This window comes from Lolium perenne, chromosome 4, assembly GCF_019359855.2.
Source record: "Lolium perenne isolate Kyuss_39 chromosome 4, Kyuss_2.0, whole genome shotgun sequence".
Taxonomy (NCBI): Eukaryota; Viridiplantae; Streptophyta; class Magnoliopsida; order Poales; family Poaceae; genus Lolium; species Lolium perenne.
In genome coordinates this window covers 282806323-282833611 of record NC_067247.2, presented here as the reverse complement: position 1 = coordinate 282833611, position 27289 = coordinate 282806323, and the positions used below count along the sequence as shown (strand labels likewise).

Sequence of the window (27289 nt, the reverse complement as noted above, 5' to 3'; positions counted from 1 at the left end):
GATTTTCAAAACGAAGTTAATAAGATGAAATTAGGATAAACAAAATACACAAAATCACGACATAGTAGAAAACACATTATGTACAGCTATATAAATAGAGGAATATGTTACAACTGGTTTCAAGACCAGTCATCCAAAATGCATCAAGTATTTATACAAATCGATGATAATAGTCAGAAAATAAGTCTATCAGTCCACAGGCCACCCAACCTTTCACATAGTCAATCGCTGGGTAAAGTATTTTGGGTATTGTATCATTTAAGATATACTAACCATATGAAAAAAATAATGTACCTCTAATCCTTTTTAGCCAAGCAATAATATAAATCACTGTCAGGCGGCAGCCACGTCTAACATAATTACATCTGAAGTCATCATGAGAGAGGGTCCAACAATGTAAAGTGCAAGATAAGTTATTCGATAAGAGCTACTCAAAATGTTTACAACGGTGCGGAAATAACATAACAATACATCAAGAGAGGAGCTGATTTCGAAACTTGGAACCCATTGAAAATAGTCCATGTCTGCACACATCAGAGAGGATTCAAATTAAAAGGCTGCAGTCCAATGAAAGACACAAAGAAAGTATGGACCATTCTACAGATATTCAACGTTTTTAGTTTGGAAGTGAAATGGTCTAAAAGGATCTTACCTTACCACCTGAAGCGACACAACTAAATATAGTTCTCCATGAAGTACAGTTCAATTTGCTACCAAATTGTAGTTTCATCCATTTCATATTTTTTAATGTCTTTGTGGATGCAAGATCTAAATAGCTAGCCTGCATGAGATGTGTTAATCTCAACTTACTTCAGCTGGTGGTATACTGACAAGTTGATACCTTTAACAAGGAGAGCATCTCAGTGGTAGATTAAAAAAGACCAATATTTGACCACACTACAGAGCTCAATTTTGACATAACTTTTATTTGCTTTTAAAAAATGGCTTCTCCCAAAAAATAACATAGGATTTTCATGTGTAGCTATTACAACCCCAAATATATTTGTGACCAATAATTAAAATATGATGAGATATATCGGAGCAGCAAAGCAGTGTCAAAACAAAAGAACTACCTTGGAGCTTGAACGACAATGAAACTATTTACCGATTCCTATTTCTACGGCATAACCAGATGGAAGGCAAAGAATAATCTTTCTGACACAGCTAGTAGGAAATGCCAAGCTACTGTGTGATAAGGTAATTTTAGGCAGATCTATGGAAGCATAAAACATTTTAGTTAATTAATTTCAGAGTAATGAGTGGTATATTAAAGCACCATTTTCCAAGTAGGGAAGGAATCAGAAGTCACCCAACATACCGAAAGTGGATTGGCCAGGCTGTAATTAATTCAATGGCTAGCTCCTCCTACGTATTACTCTTTGGTAATGGTTCAGGCATCCAGCAAGGAGGACCATTCTAGTATGAACAAAAAGCATGATGACAATACGGAGGAAAAAAGTCAGATCATTATTAGATATATATGATTTGATATATATATATATATATATATATGCATAATTATATATATATATCAAATCATTATTACAGTTCGTAAAGAGCAATGAGAAACATGTCGTGCTGCAATTAAATTTCGGTGTGTAATCTGTGATGCATAGTTCACCGAAGAAACAAATGGTGGGCTTGCACTCGCACAAAAATTTAGCCACAGTACCATTCAATTACGCATGTATTATCCATATTTATATAGATTTAGGACCAAGTAGAGTCAAAGGGTCGAATTTAAAAAAACATAACCTAGCATATTGTCATACATCAATATTAGGTACAATCAATCTGGAGCATATTTGTGTATTGAGGGAATCTAGAATTTTAGATCTGGCAAGGCTCAAGCAAGTATAGATCAGCTGAACTATCAAAGAGACACATGGACGAAGATCCAATGCCAAATACTTGACAGAGTAACTATTCAGCGTTGTTTTACGCCAAGAATTTCCAAAAGGAATAGAGATAGTCAAACAATCCGAAGGAAAGGTCTAGCAGCAAATACAACATAAATTTTAGGACAAACCTTTGGATGCATGTATAGCCAGAATTTTATTTGGCCCCCACAATTGCAAGGAGCAACTTTTGAGGACACGCGGTTTTCCTTTGGTAGCCAGCACTGCAACTTTAGAGCTCAACACATCAGGTGAACTCCTGAACAAGATGGGTATAGAAGAGTATGCAAAAACAAGCTTTGGTTCAGTAAACCAGTAAATTGAGAAAATCATCACAAAGAGCAAACATTTGTTTTTTTAGTTGCAAGAGCTTGTTCATTGTTACTTAGAGAACACACACACCCTACTGTAGTCTCTCTAATGCACAACTATGGTTGGTTTTTAAAAGAAACCGTTTGAACATCTTTCTGGTCCTAAATTGATAATACTTCAAGCTATATCAGTGACAAAGCAACGAAGCAATCTTAAGGTCGAAAAACAACAGAGAAACCTTCAAGCAGAAAAAGGCATGAATTACAGTTTAAGGTTGACATATATCCACATATAAGCATATAGAGAAGAAAATTACAACAATCGAATATTAGAATTACCAATACTAAACCATAGCATTAAAAAGAATAGCAGTATCCTAGTATCCTAATAATAGCAGCAGTAGCCATGGTGAAAAAATGGATATAGCACAAACCAGGCATAGAGCTCCATGTAAGGTGACTATATTATTGATTTTGCCACAAACATGACAAAAATTAGCAAGAGAGGTAAATAGCAACATAGCGTCATTGATCAGCTTGCCCCTGGCACGAAGAGGTTACCATGTTGGTCAGCGCGCAACTTCGCCTTGCTGCTTCGCCAATAGTTGTTTTCATGTACTGCAATCTGAAATATACATAGTTACGTGTGTTCGGACCCAAAATATAGGTGGCAAAATATATGTACAAACTGTGAATAAGAAGCTGGGCAGTAAAAGTAGTACCAACCAGACAGACCAGGTGACCAGCAAGCAAAAGCATGAAGCGACCTTGGACTAAAAAGAATCATCTCATGCGATGAAACATGGTCAAAAGTCAAAACTGCAGCCAGAATATGATTTATAAGTTGCTTTCAGAAACGATATCATAGAAAAGGTCTAAAATTGTACAAAACTGGCACCAACATGTGAATTAAATTTAAAAGTGGAAGTCATATAACCAATAGTGACCTTATTTACAGCAAGCATTGGTATAAAAATATCTTACAGAGAGCAAATATGTTCTTGTACTAATATCGTTACAGAGCATGAGATGTTTTGCACCTCATTCAGAATGGCAAAAACAAAAATAGGTTCACGACAGGGCATAATTTATACCTATATTGAGGTTGTATAATGTATAGGCAAGCTATCTTTGGATGCAAGCTATTGAGTACATTGAACAATACATAGATTGATCTTCTCTCCTGCAGCTAGCTTGCCACTTCATGGAACGCCGTTATGTAGAAGTAAATGCACATGGGGGCAAAATAATCCATGATCTAGAAGAAAACACATTGGAACGAACCAAACAAAGTACGATACAAAGGATGTGAACAAACCAGTCGAGGAAACCACGAAGATAGCAGATCCCCTACCAGCCAATAACCAGACACGAGAAAACCTGAGATAATTTGGCAAACCTAAGACTAAGCAAACCTAAGATGATTTGTCATTCTTTAGCTTAAATGGATTTGCTTAAATCATGAACGTTGGAACAAACATAGTGGTAGTCAGATCTTCAGGACAATACATTTGAACACAACATAAGCAAAGAATGTACAGAGGAAAGTATATTTTTTGCTAGTCCAAGAATGTGCAGAGGAAAACATACTGACCTGGGGCATCCCAATGAGCCGCATGAGCTCTCCCACCAAAAAAAACAAAGCGATTTTTGCAACTTGTATTTGTAAGAACACTTAAGCACAACCCTCCATTTAACTGGCATGCCTGTGCAACATGAAGCTGTTTACACGACCAAACAAACAGATCAGTCTCCTTTAGGACAGATTTTGGATGCTTATTTTAAGTAAGTATGAACAACTTAATAAGACAACATCTATAAGTAGACCAATTCAAGTGGTCAGTAAGTAACAGCAAGATATACCCCAATTTTCACATTAAACCAACAAATGTAATAATCTCCAGAGCAGCTCAACCTCATACATGAGCCGAAAAAATTATGTCTGGAGGTAGATACCTGGATGTGGCGAGACGCCTTGCCACCATTGACCACTGCAATACCCTTGGTCGCAACGCTAGCGCTTATGCCACGACGCTCTCATGTGCCTACTTCGGCAGCAAGTGCATGGTTAATCTGAAGTGCCGCCTCTCCTTGGCCCGGTGACCTCCTTCATCTCCTGGGTGAATCTGTACAATATTAGAAATTATTTGAGAATGCTAGAGTCGGAAACTGAGTTATAATTTAATTTCAGAAATGAAAACATAGAAAGGTAGAGCTTGTACAATTGCATCTTTGCGTGTGTCAAAAAAATTCAGAAATGACACTACACAAAGGATGAGCTATAACCCGATGTGTGTGTCTCAAACAATCTATCACAAATATCTTTTCCAATGAATCACTCAGCCATTTAGCAATAATAGCTTGGACAGGAAAGTCACATACATCAGCCAAACAGAGATTCTTGAAGCTAATATATCATAGTATTGTATTGGAACACTATAAGAAACAAATTCCAAACCGAAGTTCAAGTAAAGCTAAACTATAAACCTTAAATATTCATGTTTCTACACAATACAGCTGCAAGACCTGCTGCTTTCACAATTAGTTGTCGTTGCTTTCTTGCCAAATCATCCCACAACAACAAAAAGCATCTACATATACCAATTTTACTGCCCATAAACATTAAAAAAACGAGAGTAGAAGTGGTACCTCACACACTCGACCTGCTGGTCAATGAGAGCAGGAGTGATGCGTCCGGATGCTGCAGCTGGAGGTTCGAGATGATGCAGATCTGGTCGATCCGGTCGGCGGCGTCCTGCTGCAGGTGATGATGCAGATCTGGTCGATCCGGTCGCCGTCGTCCTGCTGCAGGTGAGGAATGGCGTGGAGGTGCAGGTTGCGTCCGGCTGCTGCAGCTGGAGGTTCGAGATGATGCAGATACGGCCGATCCGGTCGCCGGCGTCCTGCTGCAGGTGAAGAAGGGCATGGATGTGCAGGTTGGGTGACGGCCTGCTGCTGCTAGGGTTAGGGTGGAAGCTCCCCTAGCTGGACACGGCCACCGCGTGGAGGTGCAGGTCGGGGAGAGAGGGAGGTCGACGGCCGTTGGAGGAAGAGGCCGGCGTGCATGCGGACGGCCGGCGCTTGTGCAGCAGAGGAGGAGAGGCCGTGTGAGGACGTCGAGCGGGGGAGGAGAAACAGGCGAAGAGAGCTCGAGGAGGGAGGAGGACGCAAGCGATTGGGGGAGCTGGTGTGCTGAGGCACCGCAGCTCGAGGCGGCGGCCGGCGACGAGAACGGGGTAGGGGTGGGGCGGGGCGGCGGCGCGGGGCGGCGGCTCGAGGCGACGGCGGGCGACGAGAACGGGGCGCGAGGCGGGCGCGGGGCGGGGGCGGGGGCGCGAGGCGGCTAGGGTTTCTTTTGCCCTGGTGCTCGTTTTTATACCAGGCCGCGCTGAAATACCGAAAATACCCCTGCGGGTTGAGATCCACTGTCAGATGCCAATGCGCACCGACAGAGATCCCAGCCGCAGTGGCTGACATGTGGGGCCGGCAAAGGTGGGGTCCAACTGCAGCCGGAGGCGGGTAACAGTTGGCCATTGCATGGGGTTAGCTAGTGAGAGAAGTACCCAAAATGGACGGCTGAGATGCGCTGATGGGGTGATCCAACGGCCACCAAGCGAGGATCGCTGTGAGAGCCCCATGGGGGTGCAACAATTATACCTTTAGATTCTACGGTTCGTCGAATGCCCCCTGCTGACAGCACGACGTATCTCACACGGACGGAGACTGACCGTTGACGTCACCCTACATGTCATCCCTCTTGGACCGGCGTGAACTTGCACGGCCCGTAGCGCCACGAACGATCGCATGGCTCCTTGCCCTCCAAGATTTCTCACGCCTCAGGGCATCTCCAGCGGCGCGACGCATTTTAGCGTCCGCGCGCGTCCGTTTGCGTCGGCCCTTTTGGTCGAAAACGACCGCGCGTCCGTTTGCGTCGGGGGGTGGCTCCAGCGGCACGACGCATTTTTTTTAGGACGAACCATTTTTTTGAACTGAAACATAATTTACAAAAACTGAAACATAATAAAAAAAACCTAAAACGCCTACTGGTCGCTGTCGTGGCCGTGCTGCTCCTCGTCGCTGTCCAGCACGATGACCTCCGGTATGTCCCACGGCCAGTTGCCATCCGGGGGAGCGTACGCCGGGCGCGATCGCGGTGCTCGAGGTTGACGAGGCTGCGGCTGAGGCGGCGGTGGAGGCGCCCAGGGCTGCGGCTGTGGCGGCGGATGAGGAGCCCAGCCATAAGGCTGTGGCGGCGGTGGGGGAGGCGCCCAAGGCTGTGGCGGCGGTGGAGGAGGCGCCCAAGGCTGTGGCGGCGGTGGAGGAGGCGCCGCCGAGTCCAGGAGCGCCTGTCGAAGGGCTTCATCCGCGGACAGGCCCGGCGGCATGACAGCGGTGGCGTAGCGGGGCAACGGCGGCTGCACAGGCGCGTCGTACTTGGAGACGAGGAGGCCCAGCTTGGCCATCTCGTCGTCCGTCAAGTTGTCGGGGAACTCGAAGTTCCGGCCCTCCGCCATGGCCTGCTGCCATTCGTGGAAGACGAGGCCGACGTAGTCGTCGCTGTCGTCCTTCACCTCCTCGCTATGGTACGCGAGCGCCTCGATGTAGTCGTCGTCGTCGTCGTAGACGGCGTAGGCTTCGTCGTCGTCGTCCTCGTCCTCGCGGTCGTTGTGCTGCGGCTGCTCACGTCGCGTCGGCGCCTGCTGACGACGAGCCAGCGGTGCAGGGCCGAAGGGATAATCCCTGTCGCCCATGAAGCCAGCCCTGCGTCTACTGTCCGTCTCCGTGGACAGGTACGTACGCCATTGCTCGGAGTCGATGGCGTACGCCAGATCGGCGCGGAGGTCCGCCGGCAGATACCGCCTCCTGCGCCGGATCTCCTTGGTCCGCTCAGGCTCGCGCGCAGGTACTGGAGGGATGGGCACCCGGCGGCAGCTGAGCCGCCAGCCGCCAGGCAGCTGCACACCGGATCAGGCGTCGCACGGCACCCATTTGCCGTGCATGAGCCTCCCCACCGTGACGGGGAGCGTCACCTTCTTGCTGCCGCTGCCGGAGGCCTCGAAGTCGTTCTTCTTCCCCATGGCGCAGCGGCGGTTGTGGTGCGAGTGGAGCTGTGGGCGAAGGAGCAACGCGGCCGCTGGACTTTTAAGGGCGGCCGCGCACGGGATACGATGCCATTGAAGGCGGCGCAGGCCAGCCGCCGCCGCCGATCTGCACGCGCAGAACAGAAGGCTGCGGCATTCATGGCGGCGCAGACGCGAAGCGCTGACCGCGGAAGCGATGGCCGCGAAGCGATGCCCTCCATGCAGGCTCGCCGCCGGCGGGCCCGGTGGAGACCGCAGCGGACACTTTGCGCTGCTCACAAGTTGCGCCGCCGAGACGCAAACCTGGCGCATATTTGGGCCAGGTTTGCGTCTCCGCGGACGGCCCGGTCACTTTGCGTCGTGCCGCTGGAGAGGGTGCCAGACGCATTTACGACCAAAGCGGACGCAAACGGTCGCTGAGCGACCGTTTGAGTCGCGCCGCTGGAGATGCCCTCACATCAAAAATCAAACCATTTAATAATCACCATTTAATACTGATATAGTCCGTGTGTTGACAAAGTAGCGCGTCATCCAAGACGCCGTCCACCACCTGCACAAAACACCCGTCACCCGGTGCGATTCCGGCGTGTATTTGCACAAAAGCACAGACTGACCCTCCGGCGAAACTATTTCACCCATCTAACCCTTTTGTGTGACGCCCCTCCCATCGGCACCACACATGCCAGTGTGGCCGGCGCCCCTCCTGCCGGCGCCACTCTTTCAGCCGACGTGGCGCCCTCGACGCTGAGCTGGTGCGCCGATCCGACGTGGCAGCATGTGTGGCGCCGGCGCCACACATGCACTTATAATTGCCCAAAACATACTGTGAGACAAATCGTCTGGGACTTAGCCGTTTTGGCGAGGCTGTTTGTGTGGCGAGGCTGGGTCGTCCAAGATGTCCTCAGCATACGCGTGCTTCACTAACTCGATACGCGTGTTTTCATGGAACCACACATGCTGCCACGTTGGATCGGCGCACCAGCTCAGCGTCGAGGGCGCCACGTCGGCTGGGAGAGTGGCGCTGGCAGGAGGGGCGCCACACTGGCATGTGTGGCGCCGATGGGAGGGGCGCCACACAAAAGGGTTAGATGAGTGAAATAGTTTCGCCGGAGGATCAGTTCTGTGCTTTTCTTTCACTTTTGGGTTATTTTTGTGCAAATCGCCGATTCCGGCAGATCAAAAAGCTGTGATCCAATGGACCGGTGCCCGTAGATCCGGTCTATGGAAACGCTCCTGGCGAGTCGGAGAATCCCGTTCCCTCGCCTATAAATCCGGGCCTCCTCAGTCCTCACCTTTTTTTAGAGGTAAGGCCCAGAGGCCCAGCTTTAAATTAATAAAGCCACAAACGGCAGAATTACAAGGTGCTGAACGAACAGCTTACAAGCATCAAGGAACAAGCAAACAGAGAAAAAACAAAAGAGCACAGCTTGGACTTCAATGCCATCATCCAACGGAATGGACAGAGCGGGGGAGCGGAAACGCCGTGAAGCTCACCACCGGACTCATGCCATGATCAAGACCTGGCGCGTCGCCACCAGCATGCCATCCGCCTCCGCCTTCGAAGAAGGCCCCAACCTTCTCACCCTGGTTCGTAGGGCGCCGAACCATCGAAAGGCAGAGCAGCTCTCCCCAGAGCGCGCATAGACACCTGGGCCAACGTTCCAAGGACCATCCCCAAACACGAGCACCGCACGCGAAACACCACGGGCATCACCGCCGGCCAACACACCGACCACCCAAAAGACTTCAGCTTCAGGACATCGCTCGCCGAAGAAGACACGGCAAGAAAAGGGCATCCATGTCGCCGTGAACGTCTGGGGCACCTATAGCTGCCGGAAAGGGGACAACTTTCCCCTTTCGCCCAGGCCGAGGGCGCCGACCCGCCGACAAGCCACCGCACCAGCCGAGCACCACCACACTTCGCCACCAGAAACGCCGCCACCTGCGGGCCTGGAAACACACGCAGCACAACCACCTTCCGCCGGCCCAAGGCAACGCCTCCAAGGAGAACACGACGCTCGAACGCCGTCGCCGCCCAATCTAGAGATTTTGGGTTTTCACCCGGGCGCAGAGGAAGGAGGGAAGGGGATGTACCTCAGCGTCGCCTCCAAGGAGGAAGACGGCGTCCGAAACGTCGCCGACGCCGTGGCCGCCACCGCCGGCCAAAGATCTCTCCCGGCCAGAGCCCCGGACCCTGCCACCCCAACACAACACCCAGACGAGAACGTCAAGTTGCCCTTGGGATGGGTACCACGCGGAGCAGGCCGCCGTCTTCAGAATAGACTCGGAGGTCGACGGGGCGACCACCGCGACGCGAGCAACCTCCACCGCCTCCACGCCGCCCCCACGACCGAGGAGGCGGTCAGCAGCACCGGCCAACGCCCCCCGCCGTCCGGGGCCGCGCCGCCCTCACCTTGCGAGGCCGCCGCCTCGGATCCCCGCCCCATCGGGGAGAGCCGGTCGACACTGCCCTGGACCGACGCCACTCCGGCAGGAGCAGATCGGAGCCGGGGTCGCCTACCGCGCGCCCGCACCAGCACCGGCAAGCCCCGAGCGGCGTTCCTCCACCGATCGCCGCCCCGAGGAGCCAAGGGCCCAGATCCCCGCCACCCCCTTCACCGGCATCGTGGTCTTTGACCGGCGGCGCCTCCGGAGATGGCGAGGAAGGGAGGATGAGGGGGAGAGAGCAGCGGCGGCGGGCTAGGGTTTCGCCCCTCGGTCGCCTGGAGGGGGCGACGCGAGGGAGCGAACCGGTTTTCCTGACCTGCAGGTGGACACTTCAGCCGTCTCTGCATTTGTGTTGGCGATCCCTCAGTCCTCACCTCGCAAACGAATAGCGCAAAGCCGCAATTAGCCTCTCAGCCAGCCAGACAGTCCTCTCGTCCTCCCGAGAAAAACAGCGGCCGCGTTCCGATCTAGCCCAAGACTGTTCCGTGGTTTCGTTCTCCATTCCATCCGCGCCACCGTAGCAGCAAGCATGTGTCCCGGCGGCAAGTACGCGGGCCTCGACCACCCCGCCGGCGCGGGTGACCTGCGGCCGGCGTTCGACGTGCTGGACGCGGACCGCGACGGCCGCATCAGCCGCGACGACCTCAAGTCCTTCTACGCCACCGCCAACACCGGCGCCGCCGCCACCAGCGACGACGACATCGCTGCCATGATCGCCGCCGCGGACGCCGACCGCGACGGCTTCGTGCAGTACCACGATTTCGAGGGCCTCCTCGCCCCCGCCTCCACCAAGGGCACCGCCGCCGCCGCCACGTCCGCGATGGAGGACGCGTTCCGCCTCATGGACCGCGACGGGGACGGCAAGGTGGGCTTCGAGGACCTCAAGGCCTACCTCGGCTGGGCCGGCATGCCGGTCGACGACGACGAGGTCCGCGTCATGATCAGCGTGGCTGGCGACGGCGACGGCGGCGTGGGGCTCCAAGCGCTCGCCAGAATACTCGCCGTGGACTTTGAGGCCGCCGCCTAAAATAATCGAACGGACTGTAAAGCACTGAACTTGATTTTTTGGGACTTTTTCCCCGAAATTTGGTTGGTGGGATTGGGATGAGGCAACTGATTGTTGATTCAGCGGTTCTCGTGACTCGTGAGTTTTGTCTGTACTACTGTATCCTAGTAGTAGCTGTTACCCCTTAATTAAAGAAAATTAATCCTGCATTGTACTGCGTCTTTGCCTCCGTTGATCGATCGATTTGAGGAGGAATTGCGTTTTCAGAATAATCAGGATCTCTCTTCTCTAGACGGAAAAAAACTTGTGAAGCTGGCAGCACTTGTTTTAAAGTACTCGCAAAGTTTAACCCTGGAGCATTTATATAGTACTAGTATACTGCCTAGCTGTATGGAAATTTAATGTAAATTTTCAATTTTGAATTCGTGATACATCACTCCCTATCTCTTAAAAAGGCGGACCGAGTATTGAAAAAGTGGACTACGTGTCAAATGATATTGTACGCGTAGCCGTGCGTGCATGTAGGAGTGTTTTTAGTTTTTGAAATCTGAGAAGAGGAGAAAATTGATGGACATCTTCATCTTGGCAAGTTTGTGGTTTGGGCAACCCATACGAAGACTTAGACATGAACCTCTTATACGCTTGTAGTATCATCACCATTAAAAGTGGTCGGTTTGCACCATTTCAGATCTTCCCTTGCTTAGGCGGGAAAAAAACCTAAGGACATCAAACCTCTTAAGGGCTTGTTTGGTACTACAATTTTAGTGGAGATTAGCGGGGATAATCCGCTCCAAACTACAAATCCCCGCTTATACTCAATACATGTTTGATGCGAGAGTATGAGCGAGTTTAATCCCCACTTGTTCCCAAATTTTAGTGTAATTTTTTCAATCTCCAATACTCTACCCCTACCTAGTGGATTGGGGAAGAAATTTTGTGGGGATTGGATGACAGCAAAGATTCACCCAATACTCTAGAATATTATCCCCACTAATTTCCACTAAAACACTAGTACCAAACAAGGCCTAATAAAATTAAATAGGACAACTTCTCATTTCTCCACGTTACAGAGTTCATCTCTCTTTGGGTGTAAAAGGATATCCAACTTAGGAAGGATGCGGAGGATTCTATCGTGTAGAACACCACGAAAATGGTAAATATTCAATGCTCTCGGCCTAAAAAGCACATGTTGTTGGCTCGATGTAGAAGGTTTGGTCTCCTCCCAAGATTAAACTCTTTGTTTGGCTGGCCATCCAAAATAGGATATGAACATTTGATCATTTGGAGAAGAGAGGGTGGCCTAATTAATTATGGGCTTTGCCCATTTTACAAGCAATCTTAAGAGACGGTGGCACACATTTTCTACCAATGCCGCTTCTCCAAAATATTTTGGTTGTCGGTCAAGGAGTGGCTCGGGCTCACATCCATTGACATATTTGGGTGGCCAGCCGAGCTATCCATCTAGAAGTGGTGGATGGCCATGTCTAGCTCCACCACTCAAAACTGCAAGGCAATGACCACCCTCACCATGCTAATTAACAAGTTGGATTATATGGAGCGAAAGATATGCGAGAGTCTTCCACAACAAATTCGCCCATTCTCCTATCCTTCTAGCGACCATCAAGAAAGCGGCAGAACTTTGGGTAACCATGTGTGCGAAAAAGTTAAGTCAGATTATGAAGGGAGAATAATCTTTTGTGTTCCTGGCTGTTGGGAGGTCTTCTTTTCTCCCATGTGAATGCAAAATATCGTTTCTTATTTATTAATGGAAAGAAGCAAACCTTTTGCCTTCTTTTTTATAAAAAATGCTCCGCCGATTTTCCCACTGTGCTCGCCCTACGAAAGGCTTACTGCTAATATGTGCCTTGCTTGGAGCAATATATAGATGCAACTCATTTCAGTGTATGCACTAAGTTAACTATTTACCGATTATAGTTGAGACATCACAAAATTGAGCTTCCTAGGGCTCGGTGACCCATGAAGAGGCATTGGAGTATGAAACCCACGGGTATCGGATGAGACTTGGTGTGAAACTTACACTCACAATTTTTAAAATTTAGGGCATAGTCCATTGTCAAATTATAGTTTCCACTAAAATTCTAGTATATAAACATCACACTAGAACACATATAATCTAATGTGCCTCTTAGACCTGGTGTGGGGTTGTTGCATTTTTTGTTCTTTTGGATCATGAAAAATATTCGAATTCTCAAGAGGTGAGGCTAATATTTAGCCCTAATTGCTAGTTCGGAGAGAATTGAACTTCTTTGTAAAGTACTATTCACTAGAGCATGAGAGAGGAGTGGCTCCTGCCCCACGCGCATGCCAGTGTTTCATGGATGAGCCAAGCCGGGCTTAGACCCTTGTTGTTTGGGAAAGATTTAATTGTAATTCATCATGAATTTTAGCGGGCATGTTATTAACACCATGGTTACCAATATATACTCGGTGTATGCGGTTGTTACCTACACATACGTGGTATTGGCCCCACAACTTCCCGACCCCAACCTTATGAGAAGAACCACATCATAACTTTACCACCACTCACAATACCAAAGCGCCGCTAGAGCTTTGTGCAGCCTCTAGGTCTTATGGATCCCGCTTCTCAACATGGAACACTAATGTCTACGCACGCTTCTATTCTTGTAGACAGTGTTGGGCCTCTAAGTGCAGAGGTTTATAGAATAGCAGCAAGTTTTCCTTAAGTGGATCACCCAAGGTTTATCGAACTCAGGGAGGTAGAGGTCAAAGATATCCCTCTCAAGCAACCCTGCAATTACGATACAAGAAGTCTCTTGTGTCCCCAACACATCCAATACACCTGTCAGGTGTATAGGTGCACTAGTTCGGCAAAGAGATAGTGAAATACAAGTAATATGGATGAATATGAGTGGTAAATGCAATCTAAAATAAAAATTGCAACAAGCAAACATGTAGCAGAACTGGTTGTAAACGGTGTTTCAATGCTTGAAAACCAGGCCTAGGGATCATAATTCCACTAGTGCACACTGTCACCTTCACACCGTTGGACAAGGTGTCCCCACAGATCACATAATAAAGCCACTTAAGTAGCACAATAGTTGAAGCATAACATCTAGATTACAAAGCTCATGATCACATAAAGATCATACATAGAGAGATAGATAGACTACATAGCTACCGGTAAAGCCCTCGGTCTTGGGGGAGAACTACTCACTCCTCGTCATGGGAGTCAGCAACGACGATGAAGATGGCGGTGGAGTCGATGGAGATGACTCCGAAGTCGATGGAGATGGCTCCGGGGGCAATTCCCAGACCACCCCTAGGCGCGACCAGGGCCTGGACCACACTGATGTCTACGCCCCCTCCTTTTCCTGTAGACAGTGTTGGGCCTCCAAGAGCAGAGGTTTGTAGAACAGCAGCAAGTTTCCCTTAAGTAGATCACCCAAGGTTTATCGAACTCAGGGAGGAAGAGGTCAAAGATATCCCTCTCATGCAACCCTGCAACCACAAAGCAAGAAGTCTCTTGTGTCCCCAACACACCTAATAGGTGCACTAGTTCGGTGAAGAGATAGTGAAATACAGGTGGTATGAATATATATGAGCAGTGGCAACGGCACCATAAAAGTGCTTTGCCCAGGACAGTAAACAAGCAGTAGTAACGCAGCAGTAGTAACGCAAAGAAACAAGAAACAAGCAGCGATAGCGATATTTAGGAACAAGGCCTAGGGATCAGACTTTCACTAGTGGACACTCTCAACATTGATCACATAACAGAATAGATAAATGCATACTCTACACTCTTGTTGGATGATGAACACCATTGCGTAGGATTACACGAACCCTCAATGCCGGAGTTAACAAGCTCCACAATTCAATGTTCATATTTAAATAACCTTAGAGTGCATGAAAGATCAATACGACTAAACCAACTACTAACATAGCATGCACACTGTCACCTTCACACTATGTAGGAGGAATAGATCACATCAATACCATCATAGCAATAGTTAACTTCATAATCTACAAGAGATCATAATCATAGCCTACGCCAAGTACTAACACGGATGCACACACTGTCACCATTACACCGTGCAGGAGGAATAAAACTACTTTAATAACATCACTAGAGCAGCACATAGATAAATTATGATACAAAACACATTGCAATCATAAAGAGATATAAATAAGCACTTCACTATGCCATTCATAACAGTGAATAAGTATTCTGTGAAATATAGCCTAAGAGACCCACACGGTGCACACACTGTCACCTTTACACATGTGGGACAAGGAGTCTCCGGAGATCACATAAGTAAAATTCACTTGACTAGCATAACGACATCTAGATTACAAGCATCATCATATGAATCTCAATCATGTAAGGCAGCTCATGAGATTATTGTATTGAAGTACATAAGGAGAGAGATGAACCACATAGCTACCGGTACAGCCCCGAGCCTCGATGGAGAACTACTCCCTCCTCATGGGAGACAACAGCGTTGATGGAGATGGCGGTGGTGTCGATGGAGGAGCCTTCCGGGGGTACTTCCCCGTCCCGGCGGCGTGCCGGAACAGAGACTCCTGTCCCCCAGATCTTGGCTTCGCGATGGCGGCGGCTCTGGAAGGTTTTCCGTATCGTGGCTCTCGGTATCGAGGTCTTAGGTCGAGGGGCTTTATATAGGCGAAGAGGCGGCGTCAGAAGGTCGAAGGGGCGCCGACACTATAGGGGGGCGCGGGCCACCCCTAGGCCGCGCTGGCCTATGGTTTGGTGGGCCTGTGCCCCCTCTCTGGCGGTTCTCGTGTGTTCTGGATGCTTCCGGGCAAAATAGGAACCTGGGCGTTGATTTCGTCCAATTCCGAGAATATTTCTTTACTAGGATTTCTGAAACCAAAAACAGCAGAAAACAAGAATCGGCACTTCGGCATCTTGTTAATAGGTTAGTTCCAGAAAATGCACGAATATGACATAAAGTGTGCATAAAACATGTAGATATCATCAATAATGTGGCATGGAACATAAGAAATTATCGATACGTCGGAGACGTATCACACACCTAGGCCTGGTCTGGCCGCCCTGTGGCGCCTCTTCGTCCCCCCTCTGGACTTCGTCTTCATTACGGGAAAATAAGATCTTCAACTTTTGTTTCGTCCAATTTCGAGAATATTTCATGTACAACTTTTCTAAAATACAAAACAGTAGAAAACAGGGAACTGACACTATGGCATCTTGTCAATAGGTTAGTGCCGGAAAATGTGTAAAAGTGCAACGAAGTGTACGAAAAACATATATAAATTGATGTAAAACAACCATGGAGCATCAAAAATTATAGATACGTTTGCAACGTATCAGCATCCCCAAGCTTAACTCATGCTCGTCCTCGAGTAGGTAAGTGATAACAAAAATAATTTTTGAGGTGACATGCAGCCAACATAATATTGATCAAGTTATTGTAAAGCATTGTAAGCTGAGATCAAAGTACTCTAAACATAGACATGATAGATATAATTCTAACAATAAAACTTAGCAACTATATTATAACATGAAAAGTAACTCAAACAAAGGATCATGAATAATTGTGCATTGAAAGCAATTGTTTGTTTATGAGCACAAACAAAACATAGCAAAGTGGTACTCAGCTTTTTCTTTATGGAGTAGCAAAACATAAATGCCAGGACACTTTTAAAGTTCAAAGGGTGACTAGATACAAGTAATTTGAGAACAAGCAATAACACAATCATGAATCAATCAATAATAAATTTTGGGACTATGCACATTATACTATGAATGACAACTATGCTCTCTTAATTGGTGCATAAAGCAAGAAGATGAAGACTCGACATAAAAGTAAAAGAAAAGCTATTTGCAGAGGAAGCAAGATTAACAAGTTTTATAAACCTTCCAAAAAGTACAGTACTCATTAGCTTTGAGCTCTTATTACCCCTATCATAAGCATCTTGAATGGTTAAAGTTAATGTGAGGGCAAATACGAGTTATATGCTTGACAAATTACAAGTTGAAAATCTCGTGCCCCATGAATACGAGTACCTAAACCTCATGCTACTCAACTTAGGTCCATAATAAGTTATTGTCATTGTAAGTATACATGTATCATTGAGAACGCCAACGGGGTACTGATGGCGTGTAAGACACACGTCCGTTGGGAACCCCAAGAGGAAGGTGTGATGTGTACAGCGACAAGTTTTCCCTCAGTAAGAAACCAAGGTTATCGAACCAGTAGGAGTCAAGGAACACGTGAAGGTTGTTGGTGGCGGAGTGTAGTGCGGCGCAACACCAGGGATTCCGGCGCCAACGTGGAACCTGCACAACACAATCAAAGTACTTTGCCCCAACGTAACAGTGAGGTTGTCAATCTCACCGACTTGCTGTAAACAAAGGATTAGATGTATAGTGTGGAAGATGATGTTTGTTTGCGAAGAACAGTAAAGAACAATTGCAGTAGATTGTATTTCAGATGTAAAGAATGGACCGGCGTCCACAGTTCACTAGTGGTGTCTCTCCCATAAGATAAATAGCATGTTGGGTGAACAAATTACAGTTGGGCAATTGACAAATAGAGAAGGCATAATAATGCACATACATATATCATGATGAGTACTATGAGATTTAATCAGGGCATTACGATAAAGTACATAGACCGCTATCCAGCATGCATCTATGCCTAAAAAGTCCACCTTCAGGTTATCATCCGAACCCCTTCTAGTATTAAGTTGCAAACAACAGACAATTGCATTAAGTATGGTGCGTAATGTAATCAACACAAATATCCTTAGACAAAGCATCGATGTTTTATCCCTAGTGGCAACAGCACATCCACAACCTTAGAACTTTCTGTCACTGTCCCAGATTCAATGGAGGCATGAACCCACTATCGAGCATAAATACTCCCTCTTGGAGTCACAAGTATCAACTTGGCCAGAGCCTCTAATAGCAATGGAGAGCATGAAAGAACATAAACAACATATATGATAGATTGATAATCAACTTGACATAGTATTCAATATTCATCGGATCCCAACAAACACAAAATGTAGCATTACAAATAGATGATCTTGATCATGATAGGCAGCTCACAAGATCTAACATGATAGCACAATGAGGAGAAGACAACCATCTAGCTACTGCTATGGACCCATAGTCCAGGGGTGAACTACTCACACATCAATCCGGAGGCGATCATGGTGATGAAGAGACCTCCGGGAGATGATTCCCCTCTCCGGCAGGGTGCCGGAGGCGATCTCCTGAATCCCACGAGATGGGATTGGCGGCGGCGGCGTCTCTGGTAGGTTTTCCGTATCGTGGCTCTCGGTACTGGGGGTTTCGCGACGAAGGCTTTAAGTAGGCGGAAGGGTGGAGTCGGAGGGCTGATAGGGGGCCCACACCATAGGGCGGCGTGGGCCCCCCTTGGCCGCGCCAGCCTATGGGGTCGGTGCCCCGTCGCCCCACTTCGTTTCCCCCTCGGTCTTCTGGAAGCTTCGTGGAAAAATAAGACCCTGGGCGTTGATTTCGTCCAATTCTGAGAATATTTCCTTTGTAGGATTTCTGAAACCAAAAACAGCAGAAAACAACAACTGGCTCTTCAACATCTCGTCAATAGGTTAGTGCCGGAAAATGCATAATAATGACATAAAGTGTGTATAAAACATGTGAGTATCATCATAAAAGTAGCATAGAACATAAGAAATTATAGATACGTTTGAGACGTATCAGGTACCTCTTGACCCATGATATAGGAGTACTCCTGCCCCATAATAAAGGAGCATTCCCATACCAAAATAACAAGACAAACATACAATAAGCATCTTGTTGGAGATATGCCCAAGAGGCAATAATAAAATGGTTATTATAATATATCTTTGTGTTTATGATAAATGTTTGCATACCATGTTATAATTGTAATAACCGAAACATTGATACATGTGTGTTATGTAAACAATAAGGAGTCCCTAGTAAGCCTCTTGTATAACTAGCTTGTTGATTAGTAGATGATCATGGTTTCGTGATCATGAACATTGGATGTTATTAATAACAAGGTTATGTCATTAGGTGAATGATATAATGGACACACACCCAAATAAGCGTAGCATAAGATCACGTCATTGAATTCAGTTTGCTATAAGCTTTCGATACATAGTTACCTAGTCCTTCAACCATGAGATCATGTAAATCACTTATACCGGAAGGGTACTTTGATTACATCAAACGCCACTGCGTAAATGGGTGGTTATAAATGTGGGATTAAGTATTCGGAAAGTATGAGTTGAGGCATATGGATCAAGTGTGGGATTTGTCTATCCCGATGACAGATAGATATACTCTGGGCCCTCTCGGTGGAATGTCATCTGATTAGCTTGCAAGCATGTGAAAGGTTCACAAGAGATGATATGCCACGGTACGAGTAAAGAGTACTTGTCGGAGACAAGGTTGAACGAGGTATAGAGATACCGATGATCAAACCTCGGACAAGTAAAATATCGTGAGACAAAGGGAATCGGTATCGTATGTAAATGGTTCAATCGATCACTAAGTTATCGTTGAATATGTGGGAGCCATTATGGATCTCCAGATCCCGCTATTGGTTATTGGTCGGAGAGAAGTCTCAACCATGTCTGCATAATTCACGAACCGTAGGGTGGCACACTTAAGGTTTGATGTCGTTTTAACTAGATATGGAATATGGAATGGAGTTCAAAGTTTTGTTCGGAGTCTCGGATGGGATCCAGGACATCACGAGGAGGTCCGGAATGGTCCGGAGAATAAGATTCATATATAGGAAGTCACTTTCCAAGTTTGGAAATGATCCGGTGCATTTATGGAAGGCGCTAGAATGTTCTAGAACCTTCCGGAAGAAATCACCATGGAAGGTGGAGTCCCGGTTGGACTCCACCAACCCTAACCAGCCAACCAAGTGGGAGGGTGGAGTCCATGGTGGACTCCACCTCCTTGGCCGGCCAAGCGAGGGGGGGAAGGGGAGAGTCCCTGTCCCTCTAGGTTTCGTCCATAAGGCAGTTTTTGAATTGGGGTCTTATTCAGATATTTGGGCAAACCCTTGGGTGTTCCACCTAAATAATGAGGAGGAGAGGGAGGGGGGCTGCCGACAGTTCGCCGCACCACCTAGGGCCCCCAAGGCCGGCGCCCATGACCCCCTGTCTCCCAAACCCTAGCCTCTCCTCCTCCATCTTCTCCCACAACGCTTACGGCGAAGCCCTGCCGGAGATATCCACCACCACCGTCACCACGCCGTCGTGCTGGCGGGATTTCGAGGAGGATCTACTACATCCGCTGCCCGCTGGAATGGGGAGAAGGACGTCGTCATCAACATCGTACGTGTGACTGAGTACGGAGGTGCTGCCCGACTGTGGCACCGTCAAGATCTTTTACGCGCTTTCGAAAGCGGCAAGTGATCGACTACAGCAACAACGAGATCTAATATCGTAGGCTTTGAAATCTTCGAGGGTTAGTCTCATGATCTTCTCATTGCTACCATCTTCTAGATTGGATCTTGGCTTGTTATTCGTTCTTGCGGTAGGAATTTTTTTGTTTTCTATGCTACGAATCCCATCAGTGGTATCAGAGCCGTGTCTATGCATAGATTGGTTGCACGAGTAGAACACAATAATTTTGTGGGCGTTGATGCTTTGTTGTCTTTAGTTCATGTACTTTGCATCTTGCGGCATGGTGGGATGAAGCGGCTCGGGCTAACTTTACGTGACCGCGTTCATGAGATTTGCTCCACGCTCGACATGCAACTTGTATTGCATAAGTGGCTTTGCGGGTGTCTGTCTCTCCCACCATAGTGAAGATTTAATTTACTCTTTCTATTGACAACACTAGTATCACCGTTGTGATTCATGTTCTTAGGTAGATTGGATTTTACTCGAAAACCCTAAACCACGTAAAATATGCAAACCAAATTAGAGGCGTCTAACTTGTTTTTGCAGGGTTTGGTGATGTGATATGGCCATGATGTGATGATGAATATGTATGAGATGATCATTATTGTATTGTGGCAACCGGCAGGAGCCTTATGGTTGTCTTTATATTTCATGTAGTAGTATTGTTTCAAAGTAGTTGTAATAGTTGCTACATGTGGTGAACAACCATGAAGACGGCGCCATGGACCTTGACGCTACGTCGACGATGATGGAGATCATGCCCGTTCATGATGAAGATCATGTCCGTGCTTTGGAGATGAAGATCAAATGCGCAAAGACTAAAGGGCCATATCATATCACATTATGAATTGCATGTGATGTTAATCCTTTATGCATCTTATCTTGCTTAGATCGCGACGGTAGCATTATAAGATGATCCCTCATATTAATATCAAGATAATAAAGTGTTCTCCCCTCGTATGCACCGTTGCTACAGTTCGTCGTTTTGAAGCATCTCGTGATGATCGGATGTGATAGATTCTACGTTCACATACAACGGGTGTAAGCCATGTTTGCACACGCAGAATACTTGGGTTTGCTTGACGAGCCTAGCATGTATAGACATGGCCTCGGAACACAGGAAACCGAAAGGTTGAACACGAGTCATATGGATGATATGATCAACATGTTGATGTTCACCATTGAAGCTACATCATCTCACGTGATGATCGGTTTTGGTGTAGTGGATATGGATCGTGTACCACTAAACAACTATGAGGGATGTTGTATTAAGTGGGAGTTCATTAGTAATTAGATTAAAACATGAACTAATTATCATGAACATAGTTTGAATAGCATTTTTGAATTAAATTTGTAGAATTGGCATCCGTTTTCTATCATGCGCTAGTCTTGTAATTGAGATAGAAATACTGTTAAGTCTGATAAGCAACTTTACGGACTGGTACCGTATTGTTAAAGAATCAAGAAATGATTAAGTCCTATTGCAAAATTTTAGTAAACCTCACATTGTTGATTCAAAGAACAATGGTTTTTATTAGTACCTAAAATTATCTTGTCTCCGTAAAGTTCAAATCCGTTTGAAAAGTAAGGAGCTGGAAATTTTGTTTTCAGAAATAAGCAAGGTATGAGATATATGTGATATCTAAGACCTTATTGCAAGATGATAGAATATAATCTAGTGAGACAACATAAACTCATAAGTTTTATGGGAACGTACGAAGGTTGATGACGCCCGGCGTCTCAATCCTCCAACTAGTTGGGCACTAACGATATTCGCATATCCATGAAGTGATCATCCTTAGTATGCACCGTTGCTAAGACTCGTCGTTTCGAAGCATCACGTGATGATCGGGTGTTATAGATTCTACATGTACATACAACGGGTGCAAGTCAGATTTGCACATGCGAATACTGAGGTTAAACTTTACGAGCCTAGCATGTACAGACATGGTCTCGGAAAGTCGTCATGATATGATGGATAAAATTATGAGTGAAATTGTTCATCATATTACAAAGTTACTAATAGTGAAATCTGGAACACTTGTCATATGATGATCAACTTCAAAGTAAGAACCTCTAGGTTATTGGTATTTGACCAATGGACCTAGAAGTTATTGAAGGTGAAGTGTTTCCTGAGAATGAGGAAAGCTAAAAGAGAAACTACAAAAGATATTTTGGCAGAAAGAAAGAAAACACTAGAAAGTCTAGCTCAGGTGTATATAAATGATATACATGTTATGGATGTATTCCTTGTTTGGTCACATAATGAAATTCTTGGGTATTTGTACCAGGTTGGTTGGTATGAGATGTCATACAGTACAACGCAATACAAGAATACGATGGCCTAAGTGAGTAATAAGGAATATGGTAATAATGCACGTCTGGAACATAATAAAGTGTTATTATGTTTGTCGTTGGCATTCTACCTAGCCCTTAGAATTTATAATAAAGAACTTAATAAATTGTTATTTTGCTCTGGTCAAATGAAAACAACGAGTTGTTCAAATTATGACATTACTCCATGTACGATGGAAAAGTTATTATAAATCTTAATGGTGAAATACACATACATAACACTGATGCTAAAATGCCATAAGGCAAATGATTTGAATTCCACTTATTTGTGGAACCGCCATTTAGGTCATGTTAGAAAGGAACACATGAAGAAACTCCATGCAAATGGATTTTTGGAGTCATTTGATTTTTGAATCGTTTGGCGCTTGCAAATCTTTTCTAAAGAGAATGACTAAAATACCGTTCATAGGCCAAGAGTTGAACGGGCAACTAACTTAGTGGAAATATACATGATGATGTATGTGGTTCACTCGGTATAGTTGTGTGCGGGAGATTCTTCTACTTCATGAAAACTTCCAACAATTGAGTATATATATGTGGATATATTTGATAAGGAAGAAGTTTGAAACATTTGAATGGATTCAAATAAATTTGAGCATGAAGTGGAAATCATCGTAATAGAAAAGTCAAATATCTATCATAGGATCATGGTGGAAATATTTGAATTACAGTTTTTAGCGAACATCTAAGAGAGTTATGAATTTTTTCTACAACTCGCGTTTCTTGGAGTATCATAGTGATGATGGAGTATCTGAGAGATGTATCCAAGCCTTGTTGGGTTAATGATGAGATAAAAATAAAATGATGCCATTATATTTTGTGGATTATGCTTTAGTGACTACCGCTTTTACACTGAATAGAGCATCATCATGATCCGTTGAAATGACACCATACGAGTTATGGCATGGGTATAAACCCTAATAGTTCTTTCTTAAATTTTGGTATGCATAGCATAAGTAAATAAGTTTACAACCAAAATCGGATGAATGTCTTTGTTGGTTATCCCAGAGTATTGATTGGGAATTCTTTCTACTATGGAGACAAAGACAAAAGTGTTTGTCAATGTTTCTTATTTCCAAGAATTTGGTTCTAGCGAAGTATTTGAGTGGGAGGACAATAGAACTTGATAAGGTTTATGAACCTGAGCATAATGATTAGAGTAGCGCAGCATCGGAAATGGTTCCGGAAGCGGCCACAACGATCATGGCTCCCATGACTACAAAGTGTTTTAGCCATGGAGATCGAAGTACATATTGAACCTTGTAGGTATGGTTTACTTTGTGATCAAATAAATGATTTGTGGACAAAGGATTGATTTTGAACAATGATAAACCAACTACAAACAAAGAAGTTATGATGGGCCCTGACTCCGTTAAAATGGCTATACACCATAAAATCCAAGATAGATGAATACTTTTTGAAAGTAAATGGATCTATAAAATTGATGGAATTGGATGGAATATCCTTGAAGAAGCTCGACTTGTCGAAAAGTTGTTGACGACAAAGTTCAAAGAGTTGACTACGATAAGATTAGATCTTCCGTAGCGATGCTTATAGTCTATGTGGATTATTCTAGTAATCACTACATATTTCTTTTATGAGATATGCTAGTAGGATAGTGATGTCTACGTTCCCCCTCCTTTCCTGTAGACAGTGTTGGGCCTCCAAGAGCAGAGGTTTGTAGAACAGTAGCAAGTTTTCCCTTAAGTGGATCACCCAAGGTTTATCGAACTCAGGGAGGAAGAGGTCAAAGATATCCCTCTCATGCAACCCTACAACCACAAAGCAAGAAGTCTCTTGTGTCCCCAACACACCAAATAGGTGCACTAGTTCGGCGAAGAGATAGTGAAATACAGGTGGTATAAATAAATATGAGCAGTAGCAACGGTGCCAGAAAATAGCTTGCTGGCGTGTAGTTGATGGTGGTAGTATTGCAGCAGTAGTAACACAAAGAAACAAGTAAACAAGCAGCGATAGCAGTATTTAGGAACAAGGCCTAGGGATTACACTTTCACTAGTGGACACTCTCAACATTGATCACATAACAGAATAGATAAATGCATACTCTACACTTTTGTTGGATGATGAACACATTGCGTAGGATTACATGAACCCTCAATGCCGGAGTTAACAAGCTCCACAATTAATGTTCATATTTTAGTAACCTTATAGTGCAAGATAGATCAATATAACCAAATAGATCACATCAATACCATCATAGTAATAGTTAACTTCACAATCCACAAGAGATCATGATCATAGCCTACGACAAGAACCACATGGTGCACACACTAGTCACCTTTACACCAATGCAGGAGGAATAGAATACTTTAATAACATCACTAGAGTAGCACATAGATGAATTGTGATACAAAACTCATATGAATCTCAATCATGTAAAGCAGCTCATGAGATCATTGTATTGAAGTACATAGGAGAGAGATTAACCACATAGCTACCGGTACAGCCCCGAGCCTCGATGGAGAACTACTCCCTCCTCATGGGAGCAGCAGCGGTGATGAAGATGGCGGTGGAGATGGCAGCGGTGTCGATGGAGAAGCCTTCCGGGGGCACTTCCCCGCTCCGGCGGCATGCCGGAACAGAGATCCTGTCCCCCAGATCTTGGCCTCGCGATGGCGGCGGCTCTGGAAGGTTTCTGTGGGTTTCGTCAATCGTGTCAGGGTTTTCGATCCAGGGGCTTTAAATAGGCGAAGAGGCGGCGCAGGAGGGTCGAAGGGGCGACGACACCATAGGGCGGCGCGGCCAGGGCCTGGGCCGCGCCGGCCTATGGTCTGGGGGCCCAGTGCCCCCCTCCGGTCCTTCCCGGTGTTACGGATGCTTCCGGTGAAAATAGGAACTTGGGCGTTGATTTCGTCCGATTCCGAGAATATTTCGTTACTAGGATTTCTGAAACCAAAAACAGCAAAAAACAGAACGGCACTTCGGCATCTTGTTAATAGGTTAGTTCCAGAAAATGCATGAATATGACATAAAGTGTGCATAAAACATGTAGATAACATCAATAATGTGGCATGGAACATAAGAAATTATCGATACATCGGAGACGTATCAGCATCCCCAAGCTTAGTTCTGCTCGTCCCGAGCAGGTAAAACGATAACACAGATAATTTCTGGAGTGACATGCCATCATAACCTTGATCATACTATTTGTAAAACATATGTAGTGAATGCAGCGATCAAAACAATGTATATGACATGAGTAAACAAGTGAATCATATAGCAAAGACTTTTCATGAATAGTACTTAAAGACAAGCATCAATAAGTCTTGCATAAGAGTTAACTCATAAAGCAATAATTCATAGTAAAAGCATTGAAGCAACACAAAGGAAGATTAAGTTTCAGCGGTTGCTTTCAACTTGTAACATGTATATCTCATAGATATTGTCAACATAGAGTAATATAATAAGTGCAATAAGCAAGTATGTAGGAATCAATGCACAGTTCACACAAGTGTTTACTTCTTGAGGTGGAGAGAAATAGGTGAACTGACTCAACATTGAAAGTAAAAGAATTGTCCTCCATAGAGGAAAAGCATCAATTGCTATATTTGTGCTAGAGCTTTGATTTTGAAAACATGAAACAATTTTGTCAACGGTAGTAATAAAGCATATGTATCATGTAAATTATATCTTACAAGTTGCAAGCCTCATGCATAGTATACTAATAGTGCCCGCACCTTGTCCTAATTAGCTTGGACTACCGGATCATCGCAATGCACATGTTTTAACCAAGTGTCACAATGGGGTACCTCTATGCCGCCTGTACAAAGGTCTAAGGAGAAAGCTCGCATTGGATTTCTCGCTATTGATTATTCTCAACTTAGACATCCATACCGGGACAACATAGACAACAGATAATGGACTCCTCTTTTATGCATAAGCATGTAACAACAATTAATAACTTTCTCATTTGAGATTGAGGATATATGTCCAAAACTGAAACTTCCACCATGGATCATGGCTTTAGTTAGCGGCCCAATGTTCTTCTCTAACAATATGCATGCTTAACCATAAGGTGGTAGATCGCTCTTACTTCAGACAAGACGAACATGCATAGCAACTCACATGAAATTCAACAAAGAGTAGTTGATGGCGTCCCCAGTGAACATGGTTATCGCACAACAAGCAACTTAATAAGAGATAAAGTGCATAAGTACATATTCAATACCACAATAGTTTTTAAGCTATTTGTCCCATGAGCTATATATTGCAAAGGTGAATGATGGAATTTTAAAGGTAGCACTCAAGCAATTTACTTTGGAATGGCGGAAAATACCATGTAGTAGGTAGGTATGGTGGACACAAATGGCATAGTGTTGTTTGGCTCAAGGATTTGGATGCATGAGAAGTATTCCCTCTCGATACAAGGTTTAGGCTAGCAAGTTTTATTTGAAACAAACACAAGGATGAACCGGTGCAGCAAAACTCACATAAAAGACATATTGAAAACATTATAAGGCTCTACACCGTCTTCCTTGTTGTTCAAACTCAATACTAGAAATTATCTAGACCTTAGAGAAACCAAATATGCAAACCAAATTTAGCATGCTCTATGTATTTCTTCATTAATGGGTGCAAAGTATATGATGCAAGAGATTAAACATGAGCACAACAATTGCCAAGTATCACATTACCCAAGACATTAATAGCAATTACTACATGTATCATTTTTCAATTCCAACCATATAACAATTTAACGAAGGAGAAACTTCGCCATGAATACTATGAGTAGAAACCAAGGACATACTTGTCCATATGCTACAGCGGAGCGTG

The 27289-nt window shown here is 45.4% G+C and overlaps 2 protein-coding genes across 16 annotated transcripts; one reads left to right on the top strand and one right to left on the bottom strand.

Moving 5' to 3' along the window:
• Positions 1-240: 240 nt before the first annotated feature.
• Positions 241-7392, bottom strand: LOC127295567 (uncharacterized). 15 transcript variants are annotated; one of them, XM_071819208.1, is made up of 10 exons: positions 4859-7392; positions 4166-4335; positions 3804-3930; positions 3304-3589; positions 2936-3028; positions 2771-2834; positions 2030-2157; positions 1319-1416; positions 653-781; positions 241-524 (listed from the first exon to the last, which is right to left on the bottom strand). In XM_071819208.1, exon 1 carries the CDS (start codon positions 6958-6960, stop codon positions 6250-6252), a length of 711 nt encoding a protein of 236 aa, XP_071675309.1. In that variant the 5' UTR covers positions 6961-7392; the 3' UTR covers positions 241-524; positions 653-781; positions 1319-1416; positions 2030-2157; positions 2771-2834; positions 2936-3028; positions 3304-3589; positions 3804-3930; positions 4166-4335; positions 4859-6249. The 15 variants fall into 15 exon arrangements, with proteins under 15 accessions (XP_071675309.1, XP_071675311.1, XP_071675312.1 ...); XM_071819210.1 differs by lacking the exon at positions 653-781 and having other exon boundaries at positions 3304-3409; positions 3528-3589; XM_071819211.1 differs by lacking the exon at positions 653-781 and having other exon boundaries at positions 2932-3028.
• Positions 7393-10099: 2707 nt separating this feature from the next.
• LOC127295566 (calcium-binding protein CP1-like) lies at positions 10100-10898 on the top strand. The gene has a single exon (XM_051325534.2). It carries the CDS (start codon positions 10268-10270, stop codon positions 10763-10765), a length of 498 nt encoding a protein of 165 aa, XP_051181494.1. The 5' UTR covers positions 10100-10267; the 3' UTR covers positions 10766-10898.
• The last annotated feature ends 16391 nt before the right edge of the window (positions 10899-27289 follow it).